The sequence below is a fragment of the Rhinoraja longicauda genome, chromosome 26, assembly GCF_053455715.1.
Source record: "Rhinoraja longicauda isolate Sanriku21f chromosome 26, sRhiLon1.1, whole genome shotgun sequence".
NCBI classification, from domain to species: Eukaryota; Metazoa; Chordata; class Chondrichthyes; order Rajiformes; family Arhynchobatidae; genus Rhinoraja; species Rhinoraja longicauda.
In genome coordinates this window covers 25,367,723-25,393,427 of record NC_135978.1, presented here as the reverse complement: position 1 = coordinate 25,393,427, position 25,705 = coordinate 25,367,723, and the positions used below count along the sequence as shown (strand labels likewise).

The 25,705-nt window shown below is 48.0% G+C and overlaps 1 protein-coding gene across 1 annotated transcript in view; it reads left to right on the top strand.

Moving 5' to 3' along the window:
- Positions 1 to 25,705, top strand: part of dph1 (diphthamide biosynthesis 1) — a gene marked incomplete at its 5' end in the record, with an annotated part of 649,238 nt that overhangs the window by 251,673 nt on the left and 371,860 nt on the right. Inside the window, one exon of the mRNA XM_078422395.1 lies at positions 20,312 to 20,433. Within this exon, the coding sequence (XP_078278521.1) occupies positions 20,312 to 20,433 (122 nt within the window). The remainder of the gene's footprint in view (positions 1 to 20,311; positions 20,434 to 25,705) is intronic.

Sequence of the window (25,705 nt, the reverse complement as noted above, 5' to 3'; positions counted from 1 at the left end):
GTCGGGATCCAACCTGGATCTGATTAAAATCCAAGATACAATCTGTCCTTTGGAAAATGAGTATGAGCCAGGATTACAGATGGGACTGTGGGTGGCGAGGAAGGTGGAGGCTAACTTTGCTTAACCGATTGGTCCTATTTAGCACTTTCAGCAAAGGGTGGCACGGTGGCGCGGCGGTAGAGTTGCTGCCTTACAGCGCCAGAGACCCGGGTTCCCTCCTGACTACGGGCGCTGTCTGTACGGAGTTTGTACCTTCTCCCCGTGACCGCGTGGGTTTTCTCCGAGACCTTCGGTTTCCTCCCACACTCCAAAGACGTACAGGTTTGTAGGTACCAATTGGCTTGGTATAAGTGTAAATCGTCCCTAGTGTGTGTAGAATAGTGTTAATGTGTGTGGATCGCTGGTCAGGGCAGACTCGGTGGGCAGAAGGGCCTGTTTCCGCACTGTATCTCTAAACTAAACGAAAAAATTATAGTTGTCTTCTCTCCGTAACATCAAGTAGCATCTGGTGCAATTATTGTCTTTCAATCCCAGTATTACATATGATTAAATCCGATTAGTATGATTGCTGCCACCGTGCCCTGCTTGATCTCCTGCATTAAAACCTCTGTAAATTGTAACTGCTCATTGTGTCCATCCACTCAGTGAAGGGTTCTGTCTGATATAACAAGTGGGTTTTTTCAAACACGGATTACTGAATCTAACACATTCCGGCTTTCTTAATTTTTAGTTTGGTTTCAAAACATCCTGCAAAACCCTCAAAGGATTAAGATCGTTGTGATGCTGTTAGTTTGTGAAACATGCTGTGAATTTTAAACTGCTCCAGGCCACAACGATCATGGTCGGATGTCAGTGCTACAGTGATCATGCTGAGAGCGGAGAGCTCGGTGGCAATCCATCCTTTGCAAATTCCACCTTTGTCTATGTATATATATTATAGGAATATATGTCTGAAGAAGGGTCTCGACCCGAAACGTCACCCATTCCTTCAGGTTAATATGTGGCAACAATTCTCCACCACTGGGTGTCGGCCCAAGTGATTTAGATGTTGATCTAAGGCCACCGTCAGTTGAAAACTTGAGATTGCTGAAGATCTTGCTGGCATATCCTTGAATTAGAGAGAATTAAAAGCAAAAAACATTGTTCTTTCCAACGTTATGAGATAAATGTTCTGTACAAACTCCCACGTACTAAGTTTACTTTGTGGCTCCCAATTTTTTTGTTATGTCTTCTCTTCACAAAATGCTGGAGTAACTCAGCAGGTCAGGCAGCATCTCAGGAGAGAAGGAATGGGAATGGGAATGATAGAAGGAACCCATTCCTTCTCTCCCGAGATGCTGCCTGACCTGCTGAGTTACTCCAGCATTTTGTGAATAAATACCTTCGATTTGTACCAGCATCTGCAGTTATCTTCTTATAGGAATATATGTGTGTGTGATGCAAAACCTGTTACCAGCTTCCTCTCACTCTCACGTCCTCCCCACAGGTGCACCTCATCACCTGCCCTCATGTAGACCTCACCACCTCACCTGTGTCCCTTTGCTCCACCCCTCATGTATAACTCACCCTCTCCTTCTCCCCTCATGGTCACCTCACCTCCTCCCCTCAGTTCTACCTCACCTCCTCCCCTCAGTTCTACCTCACCTCCTCCCCTCAATGTGATCATGGCTGATCATTCTCAATCAGTACCCCGTTCCTGCCTTCTCCCCATACCCCCTGACTCCGCTATCCTTAAGAGCTCTATCTAGCTCTCTCTTGAATGCATTCAGAGAATTGGCCTCCACTGCCTTCTGAGGCAGAGAATTCCACAGATTCACAACTCTCTGACCGAAAAAGCTTTTCCTCATCTCCGTTCTAAATGGCCTACCCCTTATTCTTAAACTGTGGCCCCTGGTTCTGGACTCCCCCAACATTGGGAACATGTTTCCTGCCTCTAACATGTCCAACCCCTTAATAATCTTATACATTTCGATAAGATCTCCTCTCATCCTTCTAAATTCCAGTGTATACAAGCCTAGTCGCTCCAGTCTTTCAACATATGACAGTCCCGCCATTCCGGGAATTAACCTAGTAAACCTACGCTGCACGCCCTCAATAGCAAGAATATCCTTCCTCAAATTTGGAGACCAAAACTGCACACAGTACTCCAGGTGCGGTCTCACTAGGGCCCTGTACAACTGCAGAAGGACCTCTTTGCTCCATCAAGTCTACTCTGCCATTCAATCATGGCTGATCTATCTCTCTCTCTCTCAACCCCATTCTCCTGCCTTCTCCCCATAACCCCTGACACCTGTACTAATGAAAAATCTATCTCTGCCTTAGAAATATCCACTGACTTGGCCTCCACAGCCTTCTGTGGCAAAGAATTCCACAGATTCACCACCCTCTGACTAAGGAAATTCAGAATTGAGAGCTCAGGCCCCCTGCCCACAGATCACGATGCCAATGGCTTGTTACATTTGGCAGAGGCACCCAGTGGTTCCCTGTCCATATACCATGGGTCCATGACAGGCCCAGCCCCAGTGCCCGGCTGAGAAGGCCCTGTGTTTGCGCTTGCCCCTGAGTTGGGCTCCTGCAGCCTCCCACAGCTCACAAGCTGCCACACCGACTGACGGGGCTGCTTGCAACAGGTTTACCGTCGGCTAAACCAGTGTCTCGCACCCACATGAGCTGAATCCCTAGGATTCTCCCAGCGTAACATGGCCGTCCCTGAAGACTAAAGCCTTGTAACAGTCTGCAGCCTCTGCAGCCATGTGTTTCAGTGTGTGGGTGGTGGGATACAACACAACCATGCCCCTGGATGGGTATGTACCTTCACATCTGACTGCATATCTTTCTGCGTCTTTCTCCACAAACATCAGTCTAGTTGTGTTCTTGTGTCTGTGTGCATGGTAGTTGGCCTCCATCTTTACCTTTGTCAGTGTGTCTCTGACTCTATGTTCGTACTTGTAACTATCTGCCTCTGATTTTCATCTGTGCTTATGTTGACAAGTCTGAAACCAAATGGTTCTCTCTCCCATTCTCTCACTCTCTCTCCCTCTCCATCTCTCCCTCTCCATCTCTCCCTCTCTCACTCTTTCTCTCTCTCCTCTTCCTCCTCTCTCTCCCTCTCTATCTCTCCCTCTCTATCTCTCCCTCTCTTACTCTCACTCTCCATCCCTCACTCTCTATCTCCCCCTATCTCTCACTCACTCTTTACTCTCACTCTCTTCTGCACTCTCTCTTTCTCTGTCTCCCTCTCCCACTCCACCCACCCTCTGGCACCATTATCTATTTTTATTCTCACCTTCTCCTTTCTACCCTTTCTCGCTCCTCTCTTTTTTTCCCTCTCTATTTTACTCTCTTCCTCTCATTCCCACACTCTTGCTCCTCTGCTCTCTCTTTTCTCTCTCTTCTCTCTACTCTCTCTCTTCCCTCTTTCTCTCCTCTCTCTTTCCCCGCACTCTCTCTGTTTATGTGTGCTGCTCTCTCCCCTTTCATGGTATTTTGGAATACGTGAGATCTTTAAAAAAAACAACTATTCATGTTGTCTTTCAGTTCTGGTTCAATCCAAATAACATGATTAAAATCACTGTGATTTTGTTGTTCAGCAATACATGGTTTCAATTTTAAATAGTTTCTGATCACCAGGATTATCGCGGAATCTTTACACGATGATGATATGCTTGTTTGACAGAGTTTCTGGTGATGGGCTTTACATGAACCGGCCAAGATAATGAAAGCAGCTCAAACTCAAGGCATCAGATACCTTCCAGGGAATATAAGAAAATAACTGCAGATGCTGGTACAAATCGATTTATTCACAAAATGCTGGAGTAACTCAGCAGGTCAGGCAGCATCTCGGGAGAGAAGGAATGGGTGACGTTTCGGGTCGAGACCCTTCTTCAGTCTGAAGAAGGGTCTCGACCCGAAACGTCACCCATTCCTTCCCACCCGAGATGCTGCCTGACCTGCTGAGTTACTCCAGCATTTTGTGAATAAACCTTCCAGGGAATAGTGGAGAAGAGACCTCCCTTAGAATTGTTTTCCTTTCATTATCTGGGTTTGATCACTGTTGCCATAGTTGGTGTTTATTACTCAGCCTCAAAAGCAGTGTGGGCTGCAGTAATGCCACATAACACCTCACTCGCCACTTCAGAGGGCAGACAAGAATAGACCATGTAGGTGTAGGACTGGAGCTGTGTGGATGCAGAATACTCCACTAACGAGTGCCTTGTATTTACTTGTCTTGTCAGTGTAAGACTTGGAAGCTACTAACAGTAATCACTATCCTCTAATAATGATTCTACCCAGGCTGGCTGCCGGGCTTGGCTCTGCATTGTACAACTATGGCCGCACTCCTGCCCTGTCCAAGTGTGAGTCAGGGACTTGAGGCTGAGGGAAAGCTGCCGGTTTTTGGTGAGACGTCAACCTGGGCTACCGACCTGCTCCTTTTCAGTAGATCTATCTTTGATCGGACTTCACTGGCTTTACCGTGCACTAAACGTCATTCCCTTATCATGCATCTGTACACTGTAAATGGCTCGATTGTAATCATGTATTGTCTTTCCGCTAACTGGTTAGCACGCGACAAAAGCAACAAAAGCCTTTCACTGTACCTCGGTGCACATGACCACAGACTAAACTAAACCAAACTGAAAACATGAACTCCAGGGCATTACATTGAGAAGTAGCTGGGGGACAAGTCAATATTTAGCCTCAACCAGGCTAAGGTTTCAGTAAAGCAAATTATCTATGCATTTCCTCCATTATAATTGTGATTTACATTGGTAAATTTTACATTGTATATTGGTGAATATACTTTGAAAAAGTACCTTATTCGCAGTTGAAGTATTTGGGATAATCTCAGGTTTTGAAATGTGCTTTAGTACAATTTTGTTTCTGTTGACCTTCTTCATGGAAGTTCTGGGGATTACTCCAGGCCAAACCACCTGGCGGAGGTCTCCACTGAAGAAGGATCTGACGAAGGCCCCGACCCAAAATCTTACCTGTCCATTCCTTTCACAGATGCTGCCTGACCCGCTGAGTTACTCCCAACGCTTTGTGTTTTGCTCGAGATTCCAGCATCTGTGATTCTTTATGTCCCCATTCCTGTTGGAGGTCTCCGACTGATCTCCCTCCTGCTGGATATTCTGTTGGGATTCTCCACTTGGCACCTCCCCTTGCCAACTTGTGACTGGGAATCCCTAGATGACCCCTCTCCCTGTCGGACCTTCTGCTGGAGATCTTGAACTGACTTTATGCCTTGATGGGCCTCTTGCTGGGAATCCTCCACTCACTCATGAGTATAGAGGTTGGGAGGTCATGTTGCAGTTGTACAAGACGTTGGTGAGACCGCATTTAGAATATTGTGTTCCGTTCTGGCCACCTTGTTATAGGAAAGATATTGTCAAGCTTGAAAGGGTTCAGAGAAGATTTACGAGGATGTTGCCAGGACTCGAGGGTGTGAGCTAAAGAGGGAGGTTGAGTAGGCTGGGTCTCTATTCCATGGAGCACAGGAGGATGATGGGTGATCTTATAGGGGTGTATAAAATCATGAAAGGAATAGATCGGGTAGATGCACAGAGTCTCTTGCCCAGAGTAGGGGAATCGAGGACCAGAGGACATAGGTTCAAGGTGAAGGGGGAAAGATTTAACAGGAATCTGAAGGGTAACTTTTTCACACAAAGGGTGGTGGAACAAGCTGCCAGAGGAGGAAGTTGAGGCTGGGACTATCCCAACGTTTAAGAAACAGATAAATATGTACAAGGATGGGACAGGTTTGGAGGGATATGGACCAAGCATAGGCAGGTGGGACTAGTTTAGCTGGGACCTGTTGGCCGGTGTGGGCAATTTGGGCCGAAGGGCCTGTTTCCACCCTGTATCACTCTATGATTCTATGACTTACTGGAGCTCTTCTGATTGTTGGTCCATTGACTTCCTTCCTTGCTTGACCTCTTGCTGAAGGTCTCCAAATTGATCTTCCTAACCTAGGGTAGACACAAAAAGCTGGAGCAACTCATCGGGTCACATAGCATCTCTGGAGAAAAGGAATAGGTGACGTTTTGGGTCGAGACCCTTCTTCAAACCAGCATCTGCAGTTCCTTTCTACACACTCCTTACCTCGGGTCCCCAATTGACCTCCCTTCTTGCTTGCCCATCTCCTGACCATAGCCAACTAATCTCCCTTCTGCTGAAGATTTCCAATGACTGCCCCTCTGGGCATCCCTCCTCGGAGTCTCTGCGATGAGACTTCTTTGGAGGTTTCCCATTGAAATTTACTGTCTACGCAAAGAACTGCAGATGCTGATTTACAAAAAAACTCTAACTGCTGGAGTAATTCGGCGGGTCAGGCAGCATCTGTGGAGGACATGGATAGGCAATATTTCGAGTTGGGACCCTTCTACTGATTGAAGTGGGGTGGGGGGAGCTGTAAAAGAGGTCAGGGTGGGACAAAGTCTGACAAGTGATAGGTGGATACCAATGAGGGAGGGGGGTTGATTTGCAGATGGGTGGACAAAAGCTCGAGATGAAAGGGAACCAAAAGGGTCTGACAAGGAGGGAAGAGTGAAATGTAAAGCCAGAGGGAGGGATGCAGGTGGACGAGAGGGGCCAGGACTGGGTGGAATTTACTGGTGTCAGCGTTTGGATAATCAGCAGTTGCAGCGTTTATATTTACAACCATTTTGAGCATTGCAACAGAAGAGTAAATATAAGTCTCTTGGGAATGCTGACGGGGGCTGGTGTGGAAGAGCAATGGACTGGTACAGGGGGAGCAAGGAGATGGTGCCAGATGCAGGCAAGTGGGACTAGCTAGCTGAGGTAGACATGTTGGTCAGCATGGACCAGTTGGACTGAATGGCCTGTCTCCAAGTTGTATGACTTTGACTCTTGACTCTGTAGATTTGTGTTACTCCTCCAGAGCACACAGTATTAAGGGGTTGGACACGTTAGAGGCAGGAAACATGTTCCCAATGTTGGGGGAGTCCAGAACAAGGGGCCACAGTTTAAGAATAAGGAGTAGGCCATTTAGAACGGAGATGAGGAAAAACCTTTTCAGTCAGAGAGTTGTGAATCTGTGGAATTCACTGCCTCAGAAGGCAGTGGAAGCCAATTCCCTGAATGCATTCAAGAGAGAGCTAGATAGAGCTCTTAAGGATAGCGGAGTCAGGGGATATGGGGAGAAGGCAGGAACGGGGTACTGATTGAGAATGATCAGCCATGATCACATTGAATGGCGGTGCTGGCTCGAAGGGCCGAATGGCCTACTCCTGCACCTATTGTCTATTGTCTAATGTATATTGTATCGTCATAGTGACTGAAGATCGATGCAAAAAGCTGGAGTATCTCAGCGGGTCAGGCAGCTTCTCTGGAGAAACGGAATAGGTGATGTTTCTGGTCGAGACCCTTCTTTCAGACCCTCTGAAGAAGGGTTTAGACCCAAACCGTCACCCATTCCTTCTCTCCAGAGACGCTGCCTGTCCCGCTGAGTTACTCCAGCTTTTTTGCTTCGATCTTCGGTTTAAACCAGCACCTGCAGTTCCTTCCTAGTTCCTTCCTAGTTCCTTCCTAGTCACAGTGACGGCATGTCTCTCATTCCACTGCCTGGTGATCAGAGACACCCTCCTGCACTTGGGCTTATCTTTGACCGTCCTAAAGTGGCGCTGAGCGGCGATAACTATTCAGAAGTCATTGTGAGGAATCTCAGAAGCTAGTTCTTTGTCCCGACAGGTCAATCAAATTAAAGCGTCATGGCGCAGGGTTTCTAGAATTCCTCGGCAGTGAGGTTATCAATGTGGAGCCACACTCCTCTCCATACACGAGTCAAGAGGTGTCAGCAAATATGATAACCCGTTCTCAGCAGGCTGCTCTTGATAATAATTCATTTCTTGCAGTGCCACAGCAACATTGAATGGAGCTGGAAATGGGCAAGGGGAGGGCAGTGGAAGGGGGGTGGTGGGAGATAGATGATGATGGTGTCGTAGGTTTTACCCTTGAATTTTGATAAAGGCTGTGACTTCCCGAATCACCTGCCCCAGAGTGCACGGGAGATGTTGGGTGCTACCTCTCTCTGCCTGTGTTTCTCCTATCTTTAGCTGTCTCTCTTTTTCCCTTTATGCCATTTTTGCTGGCTGTCCATAAATTAGTCGGCTTTCGCCTGAAGCTTTCTTATTTTGCGTTTGTGTATATTTACCTCTGTATTTCTTACTCCTACTCCTCTTGCTCCTTCCTTCCCTGCCTTCTACATATCTTCAACCCACCTCTCACTCTTATCTTCCTCCAGTACCACCCACTCTCTCTCACGTCTTGACTCCCATCTGCCTCCATCCCTCCTTAGCATCCTCTCACTGTGTCTCTCTCCCACTCTATCTCTCTCTTTCTGCCTACTATTGCACCCGACCGCTCCCTTTCTCTTTCTCCCCCTCTCCCCACTCTTTCGCTCCCTCCTCAGTTAATCTCTTTACCCCTTTCCCTTCCCCTTTCACTCTCTCTATTTTGCTCCACTCTACTCAATTTCTCTTTATCTTCTCCTTTACTTTCTTTTATTCTTTTTGTCTTTTTACTGTTGATCCCTTTTGCTTCCGCCTCTGACTTCTTCCAGGTCTTTTTCTCCGTCCTTTCTTGTCTACTTCTTGTCTCCTGGCTCCTCTATTGCACCCTCTTCTTCTTTTGTTCCTCCCTTTGTCCTTCCCTTTGTAGTTTCCTCCCCTGTCCGCCTCTTCCCATCACCCTTTCTCTTCCTGCATTCCCTCTGCCCTTGAGTCTCTCCCTCTTCTTCTCAAAGTCCCTGGCTGATTGACTCTATCCGCCACTCTTCCCTTTCCTTCTCTCCTCCGACCGCTGCTCGTATTTCCTTTCCTCCGTCTTGTCTCTCACACTCCCTCTCTGCCCTTTGTCTTTTTGCCCCTGCCTCTCGCGGCCACTATCTCCATTCCGTCTCCCGGATCGGTTGTTGTGTTCCTATTCCTCCAGTGCTGCATTGCTTTGAGGTAATTGTGAAACTGAAACGCGAGCGTTTAGTCTGTCGGCTTCAGGTCGGCATTAATGGAGTGGAAAGTCCCTCCAGGCAGCTGGATAATTGCCGTTGAACTGTCATTCCAGGCACATGCGGACAGGAAGCAGCAAAAGGTTGTCTTGTTTGCGCTGTATGTATTTAACTGCAAAAATTCAGAGTTTTGGTAAATACACTGAACTCAAGGTCAAACTAGTTTGTTTTAGGGATTGTGACAGGGCTTTGTAATCAGTGCTTAGCAGCGAAGAACAAGACTGCTACTCAATTAAACATGAAAAATTTACATTGAAATGAAGGATTGGAGGCCTGACAGGCATTCTAAACGGACTAAGTACTAAACGTATCAAAGTGTCTGAAAGTGGACTGAGAGTGAGTTTTATATGATAGAATATAGGACGTGTATTCCAGCAACGGACCAGGCCCTTAGGCCCACTATGTCTGTGCCAATCATGATGCCAACTTAAGCTAATCTCCGCTGCCTGCACGTGATCCATATCCCGCCATTCCCATCATATCCATGTTCCTGTCTAAATGCCTCTTAAACGCCACTCTCGTATGCGCTTCCACCACCACCACCCCAGGCAGCACATTCCAGCCACCCACCACTCGTGATGTAAAACAACATATCATATCATATCATATCATATCATATATATTCAGCAGGAAACAGGCCTTTTCGGCCCTCCAAATCCGTGCCGCCCAGCGATCCCCGTACATTAACACTATCCTACACCCACTAGGGACAATTTTTACATTTACCCAGCCAATTAACCTACATACCTGTACGTCTTTGGAGTGTGGGAGGAAACCGAAGATCTCGGAGAAAACCCACGCAGGTCACGGGGAGAACGTACAAACTCCTTACAGTGCAGCACCCGTAGTCAGGATCGAACCTGAGTCTCCGGCGCTGCATTCGCTGTAAAGCAGCAACTCTACCGCTGCGCTACCGTGCCGCCCTCCTTTACACTTTGACACCTCTCCATCGCTGCTCCCACCCTATGGAACTCACTACCCCAAACCGTTAGAGACTCCTCCACACTCACCACATTCAAAACATCACTGAAGTCTCACCTGTTCAGTACTGCCTTCAACCACTGAAGGTCACCTCACCTTCTGTCTCCTTTCTCTGTTCATTTATTTATTTACTTATTTATCTATTTATTAATTTCCCTATGTTCTCAAAATCTCTGTAAAGCGTCTTTGAGTATATGAAAAGCGCTATATAAATAAAATGCATTATTATTATTATAAAGCTGTACCCTTTAGCCCTTCACATTGCCACCCTGGGAAAAAGATTCCAACTGTCGGATAGACACAAAAGGCTGGAGTAACTCAGAGGGTCAGGCAGCATCTCTGGAGAAAAAGGAATAGGTGACGTTTCGGGTCGAGGCCCTTTCCCAGACACTGACCGTCAGATCTTGACTTAGTAGTTGTGTTGAAAGGAAACTATGAGGCACCCACGATGAACACGGATCATAATTGGCTTTCCGACCCTCTGCATGGGCAGAGATTGTTCAGTTCCTCAAACTGATTCTACCACTCAATTAAATCATGCTGCAGAGCATCTCAGCTTTGGCAATCTGACTTTGTTCCCTTAATGCTCATTGCCTTGACAAAAATAGGGGCTGAGGGTTGGAAGTTTTTGAGAGTTCTTCAGTCTGAAGAAGGGTCTCGACCCGAAACGTCACCCATTCCTTCTCTCCTGAGATGCTGCCTGACCCGCTGAGTTACTCCAGCATTTTGTGAAATAAATACCTTCGAGGTTTTTGAGATGCTGGTTTTGAGCGTGGGTAATGCTGAAAGCAAGAGCATCTTTGGAGGAACCCCTCCTCATATTTTGTTTGGACAGCTTATGAATATTGGGAAGCAGTATGAATATTGACTTCTCTAACTTCAAGTGACCCTTGCTTTCCCTCTCCATCCCTCCCCCACCCAAGTCCTCCGACTAGTTTGACATTCCTCCTGATTAAATTTGACATTGTATGCCTCGTTGGCAGCTTCCCCGAGCTAACAATGATCTATTCAAGATCAGTCTGAAGAAGGGTCTCGACCCGAAACGTCACCCATTCCTTCTCTCCCGAGTGGGCAAATGCATGGCAGATGCAATATAATGTGGATAAATGTGAGGTTATCCACTTTGGCGGCAAGAGCAGGAAAGCAGAGTATTACCTGAATGGTGACCGATTGGGAGAAGGGGAGATGCAACGTGACCTGGGTGTCATGGTGCACCAGTCATTGAAAGCAAGCATGCAGGAGTAGCAGGCAGTGAAGAAAGCGAATGGTATGTTGGCATTCATAGCAAGAGGATTTGAGTTTAGGAGCAGGGAGGTTCTGCTGCAGTTGTACAGGGCCTTGGTGAGACCGCACCTGGAGTATTGTGTGCAGTTTTGGTCTCCTAACCTGAGGAAAGACGTTCTTGCCTTAGAGGGAGTACAGAGAAGGTTCACCAGATTGATCCCTGGGATGGCGGGACTTACATATGAGGAAAGACTAGATAGACTGGGCTTGTACTCGCTGGAATTTAGAAGACTGAGGGGGGATCTTATAGAAACATATAAAATTCTTAAGGGGTTGGAGAGGCTAGATGCGGGAAGATTGTTCCCGATGTTGGGGGAGTCCAGAACCAGGGGTCACAGCTTAAGGATAAGGGGGAAGTCTTTTAGGACCGAGATGAGAAAACATTTCTTCACACAGAGAGTGGTGAGTCTGTGGAATTCTCTGCCACAGAAGGTAGTTGAGGCCAGTTCATTGGTTATATTTAAGAGGGAGTTAGATGTGGCCCTTTTTGCTAAAGGGATCAGGGGGTATGGAGAGAAGGCAGGTACAGGCTACTGAGCTGGATGATCAGCCATGATCATATTGAATGGCGGTGCAGGCTCGAAGGGCCGAATGGCCTAATCCTGCACCTATTTTCTATGTTTCTATGCTGCCTGACCTGCTGAGTTACTCCAGCATTTTGTGAATAAATCTGATCTATTCTATATTTTCCTTGAGTTTCGTCCCCTTTGATCTCTCATTTTCACACCTTACCCTTCAATGTCTCTCGTTTCCCTCTCCCCTGACTCTCAGTCTGAAGAAGGGTCTCCACCCATTCCTTCTCTCCAGAGAAGCTGCCTTTCCTGCTGAGTTATTCCAGCATTTTGTGTCTCAGTGTAAACCAGCATCTGCAGCAAGATGTTGGTATTGGTATTGGTTTACTATTGTCACCTGTTCCAAGACACAGTGAAAAGCTTTTGTTGGCATGCGATCTAATTAAATGAGACATTGTTACACACAAATACAATCAAGCCATACACAGTTACAACAGGTAGTGCAAAGAGAAGAATCGCAGAGTGTTGTTTTCAGCATTGCAGTCAAGTCAAGTTTATTTGTCACATACACGCACAAGATGTGCAGTGAAATGAAAGTTCACCCACAGTCCAGCAATAGGGCAATAAAAATAAACAATTTCACACACAATCACAACCAACACAAACAAAAAAGAAAAAGAAACATCCATCACAGTTAGTCTCCTCCAGTCCCCCCCTCACTGTGATGGAAGGCCAGAATGTCTTTTCTCTTCCCGTGCCGTCTTCTCCCGCGGTCAGGCTGTTGAAGTTGCCACGTTCCAGGCCGCGCCGGACGGTGAAAGGTCCGCAGCGGGCCGACCCAAGCCGATCCCGCGATCCGGGGCGGGCGAAGATGCAGCCGCTGCACGTCGGGGCAGTCGTGGCTCCTGACATTGAAGCAGATGGTAAGCCCGGTCCGCAGAGAAAAATCCCGCGGCCTATTTCAGGCCGTGCCGGACGGTGAAAGGTTCGCAGCGGGCCGACCCAAGCCCCGTGATCCGGGGCGGGGCGAAGACGCTGCCGCTGCTGGAGCTCCCGATGTCGGCCCCCACCCAGGGACCTGCGAGCTTCCGACGTCCACGCGGCCCGCGGCCGAAGAAGCCTCCGAGGCCTCCGAAGGCGAGTCGCAGCCGCTCCAGCAGCGCCACCACAGCCTCCGGAGGCAACCAGCTCCGCAGATGGTAAGCCCGGTCCGCGGGCTTTGCCAACCAGAGCCCAGGTGGTCCCAGTTGGAGGCCGCCAGCTCCAGGTGTTTGGCCGATGGTAGGCCGCAGCGGGAATGGAGACACGGCCCAGAAACAAAGGTTGGGTCTCCGTTCGGAAGAGACAATTTTATAGTAACCCCCCCCCCCCATACATAGTACACAACCACAAAAAACGACATCACATCTAAACACTACATTAAAAAAAACAACATAAAACACAAAGACAGACGGACTGCAGGTGAGCCGCGGCTGATGGTGTAGCACCGGCGCACGAGACCGCAGTGTCTTTGTTGCGTGTAGTTTCCAACATTATCGTGTGACAGTCCCAGAGAAAAGGTCCAATGTCCGCAAGGCATGAAGATTCGAGGATTGGGACTGTACGCTTGTGGTAGGACTGTTCAGAAAGTCTGACAACAGAGGGGAAAAAGCTGTTCCTGGGGCTCGTGGTACATGATTTCCAGGTTTTGTATCTTCTTCCTGATAGGAGTGGTGAGAAAAGGGTGAAGTGTTTTTACATCGTGGAACATCCCAAGGAACGTCACCTCGTGCAAAATTTAACATTAATCCTCAACTGGAGGTATTAGGGCAGATGACCAAAATCTCCATTAAAGAAAAAATCTTAGAGTGTGAGCAGAGAGGGGTGGGGGGAGAAGCTGAGAGGTTTGGTTTAGTTTAGAGATACAGGGCGGAAACAGGCCTTTTCGGCCCACCGGGTCCGCGCCGACCAGCGATCCCCGCACATTAACACCATCCTACACCCACTAGGGACAATTTTTACATTTGCCCAGCCAATTAACCTACATACCTGTACGTCTTTGGAGTGTGGGAGGAAACCGAAGATCTTGGAGAAAACCCAAGCAGGTCACGGGGAGAACGTACAAACTCCGTACAGACGGCGCCCGTGGTCGGGATCGAACCCGGGTCTCCGGCGCTGCATTTGCTGTAAGGCAGCAACTCTACCGCTGCGCCACCGTGCCTTGGAGAAGAATTTCTCGAGCTTTGCCAATTGAAGGCATGTTCATTGGTATTAGAGCGATGGAAGTGGAGGATATTCCAAGGGCTGAAATTGGGACGTTTAGAAGCTGCAAAGATGAATAGTTGTAAGGAGGATGTAAGAGATGTCCAGCGTGGTGTGGACAGATTCATAATGTAGGCCGCAAACATGACAGGTGGAGCTAAACTTAGGCGGAATGTGAAGTTGTCCACTTTCACGTGAGTAATAGGGATACAGAATGTTGTTTCAAGCTTGTGAATTTTTTCCGGCTTTAGTTTTAGGGATACAGCATGGAAACAAACCCTTGGGCCCACTGAGTAGAGAACAACCACCAATCAGCCTTTTACGCTAGTTCAATGTTATTCAACTTTCTCATCCCCTCCTTGATCTTTGCACACCCCTCCTTGATCAATTGCACAGTAGGGGCAATTGTACCGAGGTCGATTGACCTACAAACCCGCCTAGATTACTGCAACTCCCTATACACTGGGATCAGCCAATCTTCCCTGTCCCGCCTGCAACTGGTCTAAAACGCCGCAGCGAGACTCCTGACGGGTACCCGTAAAAGGGACCACATCACCCCGATTCTGGCCTCTCTCCACTGGCTCCCTGTACGGTACAGAATCAACTTCAAGCTCCTCCTATTCACGTATAAAGCCCTAAATGGACACTCCCCCCCCCTACATCAAAAATCTTCTAACCCCCCTCTCTAACTCCAGGTCCCTCAGGTCGGCCGACTTGGGGCTACTCACTATCCCGCGGTCTAGGCTTAAGCTCAGGGGTGACCGCGCTTTTGCGGTTGCAGCTCCTAGACTGTGGAACAGCATCCCTCTCCCCATCAGAACTGCCCCCTCCATCGACTCCTTTAAGTCCAGGCTCAAAACCTATTTCTACTCCCTAGCGTTTGAGGCTCATTGAGGAGGCGCTGTGAACTGTTTGCGTGCTACTGTATGTTTTTTTTTTTTTCATTGCAACCTAATCAGATGTACAGCACTTTGGTCAACGTGGGTTGTTTTTAAATGTGCTATACAAATAAAATTGACTTGACTTGACTTGACTTGACAAACCCGCACATCTTTGGGATGTGGGAGGAAACCCATGTGGTCACGGGGGGGGGGGGGGGGGGGGGGGGAATGTGGAAACTCCACAAAGGCAGCACCCGAGGTCAGGATCGAACCCGGGTCTCTGGTGCTGTGAGGCAGCGGCTCTAGCAGCTGTGCCACCGTGCCACCCTTATCTCATGAAGGCGAAAGTGGCAGGAGTTAAGTATAGCCCAGTCTTGCGCATCTCCTCCTTATGTCCCTGGCAAGCTGAGCAACAAGGGTCATCACATATGTTGTTCCACTGTTGTGCTGAGTCCTTTCATGCTGCCATTGCAGCCAGCCCTCTTTGCAAAAGTCTTCATCATTGACATAAGAATTCCTGACCTGTGGACCATTTTGCTTATTTTGCTTTGTTTCAAAAGTTTAATTATTTATCATGGTCTTAATAATTTGCATCAAATTTTGTGCTGAATTTTTTTTTTTGAATTATTGAAAGCAGTTTTAATACTTTTTAAATGTCACTGTGCGTTTGAGAGAGATTTGGAAACCTTTCGCAAGCTCACAGGCTTTGACAGGGAAAGAATCTTCACCTCCAGCTCTGCCTTCCGTCAAGGGCTGTCGAGGTCGCCATGGGATCGGGCCTCAGTGGTGAGATGGCTGAAGTCCTTGTGCTTCCGAGGACTTGCTAATTAAGTTTTAGTTCACTTCAGTTTAGTTTACTGCCACGTGTACTGAGGTGTAGCGGACAGCATTTGTCGCGTGCGATCCAGTCAGCAGAAAGACAATACATGATTACAATCGAGCCATTTACAGTGTATTGATACACGGTAAGGGAATAACGTTTAGTGCGAGGTAAAGCCAGCAAAGTCTGATCAATGATCGTCCCAGTGTCACCAAAGAGGTAGATGGTAGTTCAGCACTGCTCTCTGGTTGTGGTAGATGATTCAGTTGTCTGATAACAGTTGGGATGAAACTGTCCCTGAATCTGGAGGTGTGCGTTTTCACATTTCTATACCTTTTGCCTGATGGGAGAGGGGAGAAGAGGGAGTGGCCAGGGTGCGACTCATCCTTGATTATGCTGCTGGCCTTGCCGAGGCAGCGTGAGGTATAAATGGAGTAAATGGAAGGGAAGTTGGGTGATGTGATGGTCTGGGCTGTGTCCGCATCTTCCCACTGGATCACTAGGCCCACATATCGGTACAGATCTTAGAGCGTGAGTCCAGGCAGCATGCTAGATTGAACATCTAGTGACAGTCTGCGTCTCTTCAATGATTCACAAAGTGCTGGAGTAACTCAACAAGTCAGGCAGCATCGCTGGAGAACATGGATAGGTGATGTTTCGGGTCGGGACCTTTCTTCAGTCCTTTGAATGGTAGTCTATGGAGAGATTTGAGTGGAACTTGCATAGGAAAAATAGAAAGTTCAGCAAAAATCTAGGAAGTCAAATGCAATGCAGAGCTTTGTTATTGAGGAGGGTGGAGTACTGAAGTAGGAAAGTGTTACCAAAATGTAAAGCACTCTGTAGGCCGTGCATAATCGATCACTTGAGATAGACACAAAATGCTGGAGTAACTCAGCGGGTCAGGCAGCATCGCTGGAGAAAATGGATAGATGACGTTTCAGGTCGAGACCCTTCTTCAGACTCCAGCATGTGGGATAGGTGACGTTTCGGGTCAGAATCCTTCTTTGGACTGAATATAACAGGGGCCAGAAAGCTGCAAGAGATGGGCACAAAATGGCGGAGTTACTCAGTTGGTTAGGCAGCATCTCCGGGGAAAATGGATAGGTGACGTTTCCGGCCCTGACCCTCCTTCAGACCTTTCGTCTAAACCGGCATCTGCAGTTGCTTTTTATTACAAAGATGGACGAAAGCTGGCGGCAGGACAAAGTCAGCCAAACACAATAACCAAAGACTTTTTTGCTCTGGTTTACTTTCACCCACATGGTTAGACCGTAATGGTGTATCCTTATTGTTTTGATGTGTTTATGCTTTATTCTTAATTGTTAACTGTATGTTTGTGTTGTCATTTGTGAGCGGAGCACCAAGGCACATTCCTTGTATATGCACATACTTGGCCAATAAACTCATTCAATTCAATTCAATTCAATTCAATTCAATTCAAGTGATAGGTGGATACAGAGAGGGGAGGGGACAGATGGCTGAACAAAGGCAAGAGATGAAAAGACAAAAGGCTGTGAGATATTGGGAGAAGGGGCATAAAGTGTGAAGCCAAAGGAATAAATAGAGGTGGAAAGGAATAGGGGGAGGAATTACAGGAGAAACGGGTGTGCGTTCAGGTGGGGCACAGAAAAGTGAGCGGGAAAAGTGGAGTGGAGGGCGGGGATGTTGGTTAATTACTCTAGGAGGGGCACAGGGAAGAGAGGGGGCCAAACATTTTTGGATACTGGGTTATTGGGATCCAGTTGAGGCCAATGATCACGGTGTTGGTGAATGGCAAAACGTGTTCAAGGAGTAGTGTGGTCTGCTCACGTTCCTGTTTCGTCAGTCTGAAGAGGTATCCCGACCCGAAACATCACCTGTCCACGTTCACCAGAGACGCTGCCTGACCCACTGAGTTACTCCAGCACTTTGTGTCCTTGTGTTCCTTATGCTGTTATTATAGGGCAGGGGGAGATTGCAGAGGTAGGGATGCTAGGCCAAGGAGAGTTTCCAACACGGTCAGCCACCAATGGCACCCAAAGTGCTGGAGTAGGCTCCAACGTACTGGGGTCACTCCAGCACCTTGGTGTCTTTTTTTGTAAAGCAGCGGTGCGGCACGGTGGCGCAGCGGTAGAGTTGCTGCCTTACAGCGAATGCAGCGCCTGAGACTCAGGTTCGATCCTGACTACGGGTGCTGCACTGTAAGGAGTTTGTACGTTCTCCCTGTGACCTGCGTGGGTTTTCTCCGAGATCTTCGGTTTCCTCCCACACTCCAAAGACGTACAGGTATGTAGGTTCATTGACTGGGTAAAAGTAAAAATTGTCCCTAGTGTGTGTAGGATAGTGTTAATGTGCGGGGATCGCTGGGCGGCGCGGACATGGTGGGCCGAAGGGCCTGGTTCCGCGCTGTATCTCTAAATCTAAAATCTAAATCTAAAAAAAAACCCGGGTTCATTCCTGACTACGAGTGCTGTCTGCACAGAGTTTGGACATTTTCCTTGTGACCCCGTAGTTTTTCTCCGGGTGCCAGACACAAAATGCTGGAGTAACTCAGCGGGACAGGCAGCATCTCTGGAGAGAAGGAATGGGTGACGTTTCGGGCCGAGACCTTTCTTCGGTTTCCTCCCACGCTCCAAAGACATATAGGTTGATAGGTCAATTGGCTTTGGTAAAATTGTTAAATTGTCCCTAGCGTGTAGCATAGTCTTGTGTACTGGGTGGTTGCTGGTCGGTACGGACTCGTTGGGCCGAAGGGCCTCTCCGCACTGTATCTCTAAAGTCTAAAGCATCTGCAGTTCCTTGAATCCAGTCACCAAAGGGATACGGGCAGGTTAAGTGTAAAATATTCGTTTCGTTTTAGAATTTAGAGATACAGCGCGGAAACAGGCCCTTCGGCCCATCGAGTCCATGCCCACCAGCGAACCCCGTACACTAGCACTAACATACACACTAGGGGCCATTTACAATTTTTACCAAAGCCAAATTAACAATAGACAATAGGCAATAGACAATAGGTGCAGGAGTAGGCCATTCAGCCCCTCGAGCCAGCACCGCCATTCAATGCGATCATGGCTGATCACTCTCAATCAGTACCCCGTTCCTGCCTTCTCCCCATACCCCCTCACTCCGCTATCCTTAAGAGCTCTATCCAGCTCTCTCTTGAAAGCATCCAACGAACTGGCCTCCACTGCCTTCTGAGGCAGAGAATTCCACGCCTTCACCACTCTCTGACTGAAAAAGTTCTTCCTCATCTCCGTTCTAAATGGACATCTTTGGAGTGTGGGAGGAAACCGCAGCACCCGGAGAAAACCCACGTGGTCACGGGGACAACGTATAAACACCGTACTGACAGCACCCGTAGTCAGGATCGAACCGGGGTTTCCAATGCTGTGGGGCAGCAACTCTACCGCTGCGCCACCGTGCCACCCTAAAGAGTTGAGTTTCATTCTGCATTTAGTTGGAGCGCTCTGACATGCCATTGTTTATTGCAGAGTGGAGTTGCCCACAATATATGATGTGCCCCATATGCTCTGCCTCCAAGAACCGTCCCTTCATGAATGCAGAGAATCGGTGCCGTGTAAACTCGGATTTTAAATTCAGAGCAAAATCCAGCTTCCAATTAGCTGAATCTCCATATGTAAATCGCACTCAGCATATTTGACATGACCTCGTTAGCATTATAAAGATCACGTCCTCCAAACTGTGTACATATAGATCAAATTTATTTTCCCTTTCTTTATTCTAATAAGGATGGAATAATCAGGACCACGCCATCATTCACTCTCTTTCCTGTGCAGGACACAGTCTTGAAAGGGCAATTGTCACTGTCATTGTGACCCTCTCACTGACCCTTCCTGGGGCTGGGGGTCACCGCTTGACATTAGCAACATTGCAATGGGCTTGAAATGTAAAGAAAAGCCTCCAGAGGGAGATTATCACAAGTAGGTCGGCACGGTGGTGCAGCGGGTAGAGCTGCTGTCTCACAGCGCCAAAGACCCAGGTTTGGAGCCTGACCTCGGGTGCTGTCTGTGTGGAGTTTGCACGTTCTCTCTGTGACTGCGTGGGTTTCCCTTGGGTGCTCCCACACCTCAAAGATGCGCAGGTTTGTAGCTTAATTGACCGTTGTAAATTGCCCCTCTTGTGCAGGGAGTGGATGTGTAAGTGGAATAACATGGAGCATGGAACGAATGTGAAGGGGTGATCCGATGGTCGGCATGGACCCGGTGGGCCGAAGGGCCTGTTTCCATGCTGTTTCTTGCAATCAATCAATAAATCGCCTGAATCTTCGGTCAGCATGTTCTGCAACGTGTGGAGAATAGAAATAAATCTTTTAACAAGAGGGCTGGCTGTGACCCAGAGAGGTCAGATAGTCGAGGTGAAAGGGCATTATTCCAGCTGGAGGTCTATGACCAGCGGTTGTTGGCGATATACATATTGACCACTTAAATGGTGGCAGAACTTGCGTAAAGTTGGATTTCCGGTGAGTCGGGTCATTTGTGACCCCAGGAGCCCCCTGATTGTTGAAATTGTGTGTGGATGCTCAGAGATGTGTAAAGCTGGACCGTAACGCTTTGGTCTTGTTTCCTAGGTTCACGGGTGCAGACACGCTGATAATGGGTGACGTCACGTATGGAGCATGTTGTGTGGACGACTTCACAGCCAGGGCCCTGGGAGCTGACTTCATGGTCCATTATGGCCACAGCTGTCTCGGTCAGTATACAGTACCTTCCTTCTACTTGCATGGTTCCAATTCACGTCCCACTGTGAACTATTGTACCTGATGTAAATGCACACGCCAGGGCGAAGTGTGCCTTGTGGAGGCACACTTATAGTATCATTAAATGGTATGATTTATAGAATCATTATTATTTAGCAGGAACTTTGACGCTTACTTTAGCTACTTTTAGTTTGATTGAATCAGCCCTCCCAACAGCTTGCTCATATAGTTACACACCGAGCTTCAGCCCAACTCATCCACGCCAACTAAGTTGCTGAACCAGACTGGTCTCACTTGCCTGCCCCAGGCCATTTCCCTCCAGACCTTGGATAGACACAAAATGCTGGAGTAACTCAGCGGGAGAAAAGGAACAGGTGATGTTTCAGGTCGGAACCCTACCTCAGTTCCGACCCGAGACGTTACCTAATCCTTTTCTCCAGAGATGCAGCCTGAGTTACTCCAGCATTTTGTGTCTATTTCTGGCGTAGACCAGCATGTGTAGTTCCTTCCTACACATCCCCTCCAAAGTCTTCCTAATAATTCATCTATACCAGCTGTCCTTCAAGTGTCATTATTGTACTTGCCTCTGCTATTTCTCTGGCAGTTCGGTCCATTTACAAATAACCCTTGGTGTGTAAAAGATGCCCTTGGAGTCCCTTTTAAATCTTTCCCCTCCCACCTTAAACCTGTGCCTTCTTGTTTTACACTCCCCCCTTACCCTGGGGAAGAGACCTTGGCTGCTCACCTTAACTATGACCCTCGTGACTTTACAACCTCTGTAAGATCTCCCCTCAGCTTCCTACACTCCCGCCTATCCAGCCTCCCCTTTTAATTCAAACCCTCCAGACCCGGTAAATCTTTTTCTGCACCTTTTCCTGTTTATTGACATCCTTGGTGATCTGAACACGGTTCTCCAGTTCCAACTCTCCCAACCCCTCCTCCAATCTCGGTTCTCATTTTAAAAATTCCAGCTAGTTCTCACGCCAATCGTTTGGTGATCCACTCTAAAATATAGCATGCCTCTCCCCGATTAAGGTGGCACAAGTTGTTCCCACTTCTGAGGGTTTGAAGCACAAGATCATAAATGGAGGGATATGGATCATGTGCAGACAGAGATTAGTTTAACGTGGCATCGGACATTGTCGGCTGAAGGACCTGTCCCTGTGTCGTGCTGCTTTGTGTTGGAAAGAAACTACAGATGCTGGTTAAAATCGAAGGTAGACACAAAATGCTGGAGCAACTCAGCGGGTCAGGCAGCATCTCAGGAGAGAAGGAATGGGTGACGTTTTGGATCGAGACCCTTCTTCAGACTGACCCTTCAGGGTCAGTCTGAAGAAGGGTCTCGACCTGAAACGTCACCCATTCCTTCTCTCCCGAGATGCTGCCTGACCTGCTGAGTCGCTCCAGCGTTTTGTGTCCTACTGCTTCGTGTTCTGTGCAGATTTGATTCAACCCACTGCAGAATGGGGGAGAAATGTCGTGAGTTGAAATGTAATGTGAATGAATGTGCAATTCTTCACCTCGGGGAGTGTGTCAGGAACGTGAAGGAGTGAGCAGAGGGATGTGCACGTAGGGCGAGCGGCAGTAGAGTGGAGGAGGTTTTTGCAGAGTATGAACTCTGTGCGGGAGCTGCCGCAGAAATGGCCGTTGTCTGTGCTGCACGTGTTGGCCCCTAAACTGGACAATGGAATGGCTTTTGTCTCGGCCGCCTTGAGTCAAATCGGTGACGACTGTCCTTAGCTGTCAAATAATGGCGCTGACTTAAATGCTTGGCTCTGTTGGTAGCGAGTCAGAAGATCATGGCATCAAGCCCCATTTTACGGACGTAAATTTAGGCTTACAGAAGGGGCATAGCTCGGCAAGGCCAGCAGCGTAATCAAGGACAAGTCGCACCTTGGCCACCCCCCTCTTCTCCCCTCTCCCATCGGGCAAAAGGTTTAGAAGTGTGAAAACGCACACCTCCAGATTCAGGGACAGTTTCCTCCCAGCTGTTATCAGGCAACTGAACCATCCTACCACAACCAGAGAGCAGTCCTGAACTACTAGCTACCTCATTGGAGACCCTCGGACTATCTTTAATCAGACTTTTATCGTGCACTAAACGTTATTGATGTTATTCCCTTTACCATGTATCTGTACACTGTGGACGGCTCAATTGCAATCGTGCATTGTCTTTCCGCTGACTAGTTAGCACGCAACAAAAGCTTTTCACTGTACCTCGGTACACGTGACACTAACCTAAACGTAAACTAAACTCAAACTCAAACTCAAAATTGCATCACCACAGATGTGGTCTTTTCAAAGAGAGCCCGTCTCGTTGCGCACATTCAAACGCAATATACATGGGAGAGAGACACAAAATGCTGGAGTCACTCAGCTGGACAGGCAGCATCTCCGGAGAGAAGGAATAGGTCGAGATCTTTCATCAGACAGGTCAGTCAGAAGAAGGGGCTCGACCCGAAATGTCACCCATTCCTTCTCTCCAGAGATGCTGCCTGTCCCGCAACGGCACGGTAGCGCAGCGGTAGAGTTGCTGCTTTACAGCGAATGCAGCGCCGGAGACTCAGGTTCGATCCTGACTACGGGTGCTGTACTGTAAGGAGTTTGTACGTTCTCCCCGTGACCTGCGTGGGTTTTCTCCGAGATCTTTGGTTTCCTCCCACACTCCAAAGACGTACAGGTATGTAGGTTAATTGGCTGGGTAAATGTAAAAATTGTCACTAGTGTGTGTAGGATAGTGTTAATAGTGTTAGTGTGCGGGGATCACTGGGCGACGCGGACTTGGTGGGCCGAAAAGGCCTGTTTCCGCGCTGTATATATATGATATATGATGATATGATATGTTACTCCAGCATTTTGTGTCTATCTTTGATTTAAACCAGCATCTGCAGTTCTTTCCGACAGTCCACATGGGACTCAGTCAAGGACTTTGTTGGGGAGTATTTTAATGGACCTGGCCAATATAAACCCCTCAAGTACTGCAGAAACTGGTGACCTGTTCAATTATTTCACTGCTGCCTGTAGGTGCTGTTTGATTGCCATGTGTACCTACATGAATGCAGAATAAACGGCTTTTGATCATCCAGTGGTCGTGTTGCATTGATGAATATTCTAAAAATGTATATTTTTAAGTATTAGTTGCAGTCGGCACACTGGTGTCTTGGTTCCAATTGATATTTCAATTGGGATGAGTGCACTGCCCAGAATTGCCCCGGGATGTCTGTGTGTGTGATTCACAATTGGCGTGCAGCTGTTTTTTTTCCAGGGAAGCGTTCGAATTGGTCAAGGATTCAATCACCTCGACTGAAACAGCCAATTTAGAATTTTGCCTCCAGACCCATTTAATCATTTATTTGGCAAATTAAACGGAACACATGTTACACGGATCTGTTCCCGCCGGAACGAGACGAGACGTGGCTCAGCCCAGGCAGGGACTTGCTCTGCCGCCCAGCAGAGTTGACAAGGGGGGGCTTGCAGGGCCGAAGATGCCCTCCTCCACCCCCCCCCCCCCCCACCCACTGTGCCTCTTTGTCAGTCAATAACCAACAGAAGCTGCAAAAGGGGACTGAATTAAATGTGCAGCAGCCTCAGCCTCAGCCAACCCGCAATAATGCACTGAACAAGCCATCGGTCAGTCTCCCAGGGGCCAGCTCTCATTCTCTGGAGTATGTCGAGCAAGATTTTCATTGACCCAGTACCTCACCCTAGAGAAGACAGAGTGTCGAAGCAGCTCGGCGGATCAGGCAGCATCTCAAGAGAACATTTCAGATCGGGACCCTTCTTTTTTTGTCTACTGGCATCTGCATAGAGTCATAGAGTGATACAGCCCTTTCGACCCAACTTGCCCACACCGGCCAACATGTCCCAGCTACACTAGTCCCACCTGCCTGCGCTTGGTCCATATCCCTCCAAACCTGTTCTGTCCATGTACCTGTCTAACTGCTTCTTAAATGTTGGGATAGTCCCAGCGTCAACTACCTCCTCTGGCAGCTTGTTCCATCCACCCACCACCCCTTGTGTGAAAAGGTTACCCCTCAAATTCCTATTAAATCTTTTCCCGGAAATCTTCCCTTGCTCACAAGCAAGTTAACATCACGTTTAAAATGACGATCCCGAAACAGAGTCACGATTAGAAAGGGAAATCCTATCAAGAGAAAGAAAGTGCATCAGTCACTGAAAGGAAGCATGCAGGTACAGCAGGCAGTGAAGAAAGCCAATGGAATGTTGGCCTTCATAACAAGAGGAGTTGAGTATAGGAGCAAAGAGGTCCTTCTGCAGTTGTACAGGGCCCTAGTGAGACCGCACCTGGAGTACTGTGTGCAGTTTTGGTCTCCAAATTTGAGGAAGGATATTCTTGCTATTGAGGGCGTGCAGCGTAGGTTTACTAGGTTAATTCCCGGAATGGCGGGACTGTCATATGTTGAAAGACTGGAGCGACTAGGTTTGTATACACTGGAATTTAGAAGGATGAGAGGGGATCTTATCGAAACGTATAAAATTATTAAGGGGTTGGACACGTTAGAGGCAGGAAACATGTTCCCAATGTTGGGGGAGTCCAGAACCAGGGGCCACAGTTTAAGAATAAGGGGTAGGCCATTTAGAACAGAGATGAGGAAAAACTTTTTTAGTCAGAGAGTTGTGAATCTGTGGAATTCTCTGCCTCAGAGGGCAGTGGAGGCCAATTCTCTGAATACATTCAACAGAGAGCTAGATAGAGCTCTTAAAGATAGCGGAGTCAGGGGGTATAGGGAGAAGGCAGGAACGGGGTACTGATTGAGAATGATCAGCCATGATCTCATTGAATGGCGGTGCTGGCTCGAAGGGCCGAATGGCCTTCTCCTGCACCTATTTTCTATTGTCTATTGTAAAGGCTTTGAAGAGTACTGGAGTTGGAAAGGAAAGGTAGGCACACTCCTTTCCAGCTTGACAACACACACGGTACCCAGAACTGAACACAATACTTTAAATGTGGCCTCATCAGCATCTTATATAACTGCAACATGACCTCCTAACTTTTATACTCAGTACTCAGGCTGATGAAGGCCAATGTGCCAAAAGCCTTTTTGACTACCCGATCTACCTGTGACTCCACCTTCAGGGTACTGTGCACCTACACTTCTAGATCCCTTTGCTCATCATCACTATCCAGTGCCCTACCATTCACTGGGTAGTTCCTGCCGATGTTAGACTTCCCAAAATGTAACACTCCTCACATTTTTCCGCATTAAATCCCATCAACCATTCCTCAGCCCACTTGGCCAATTG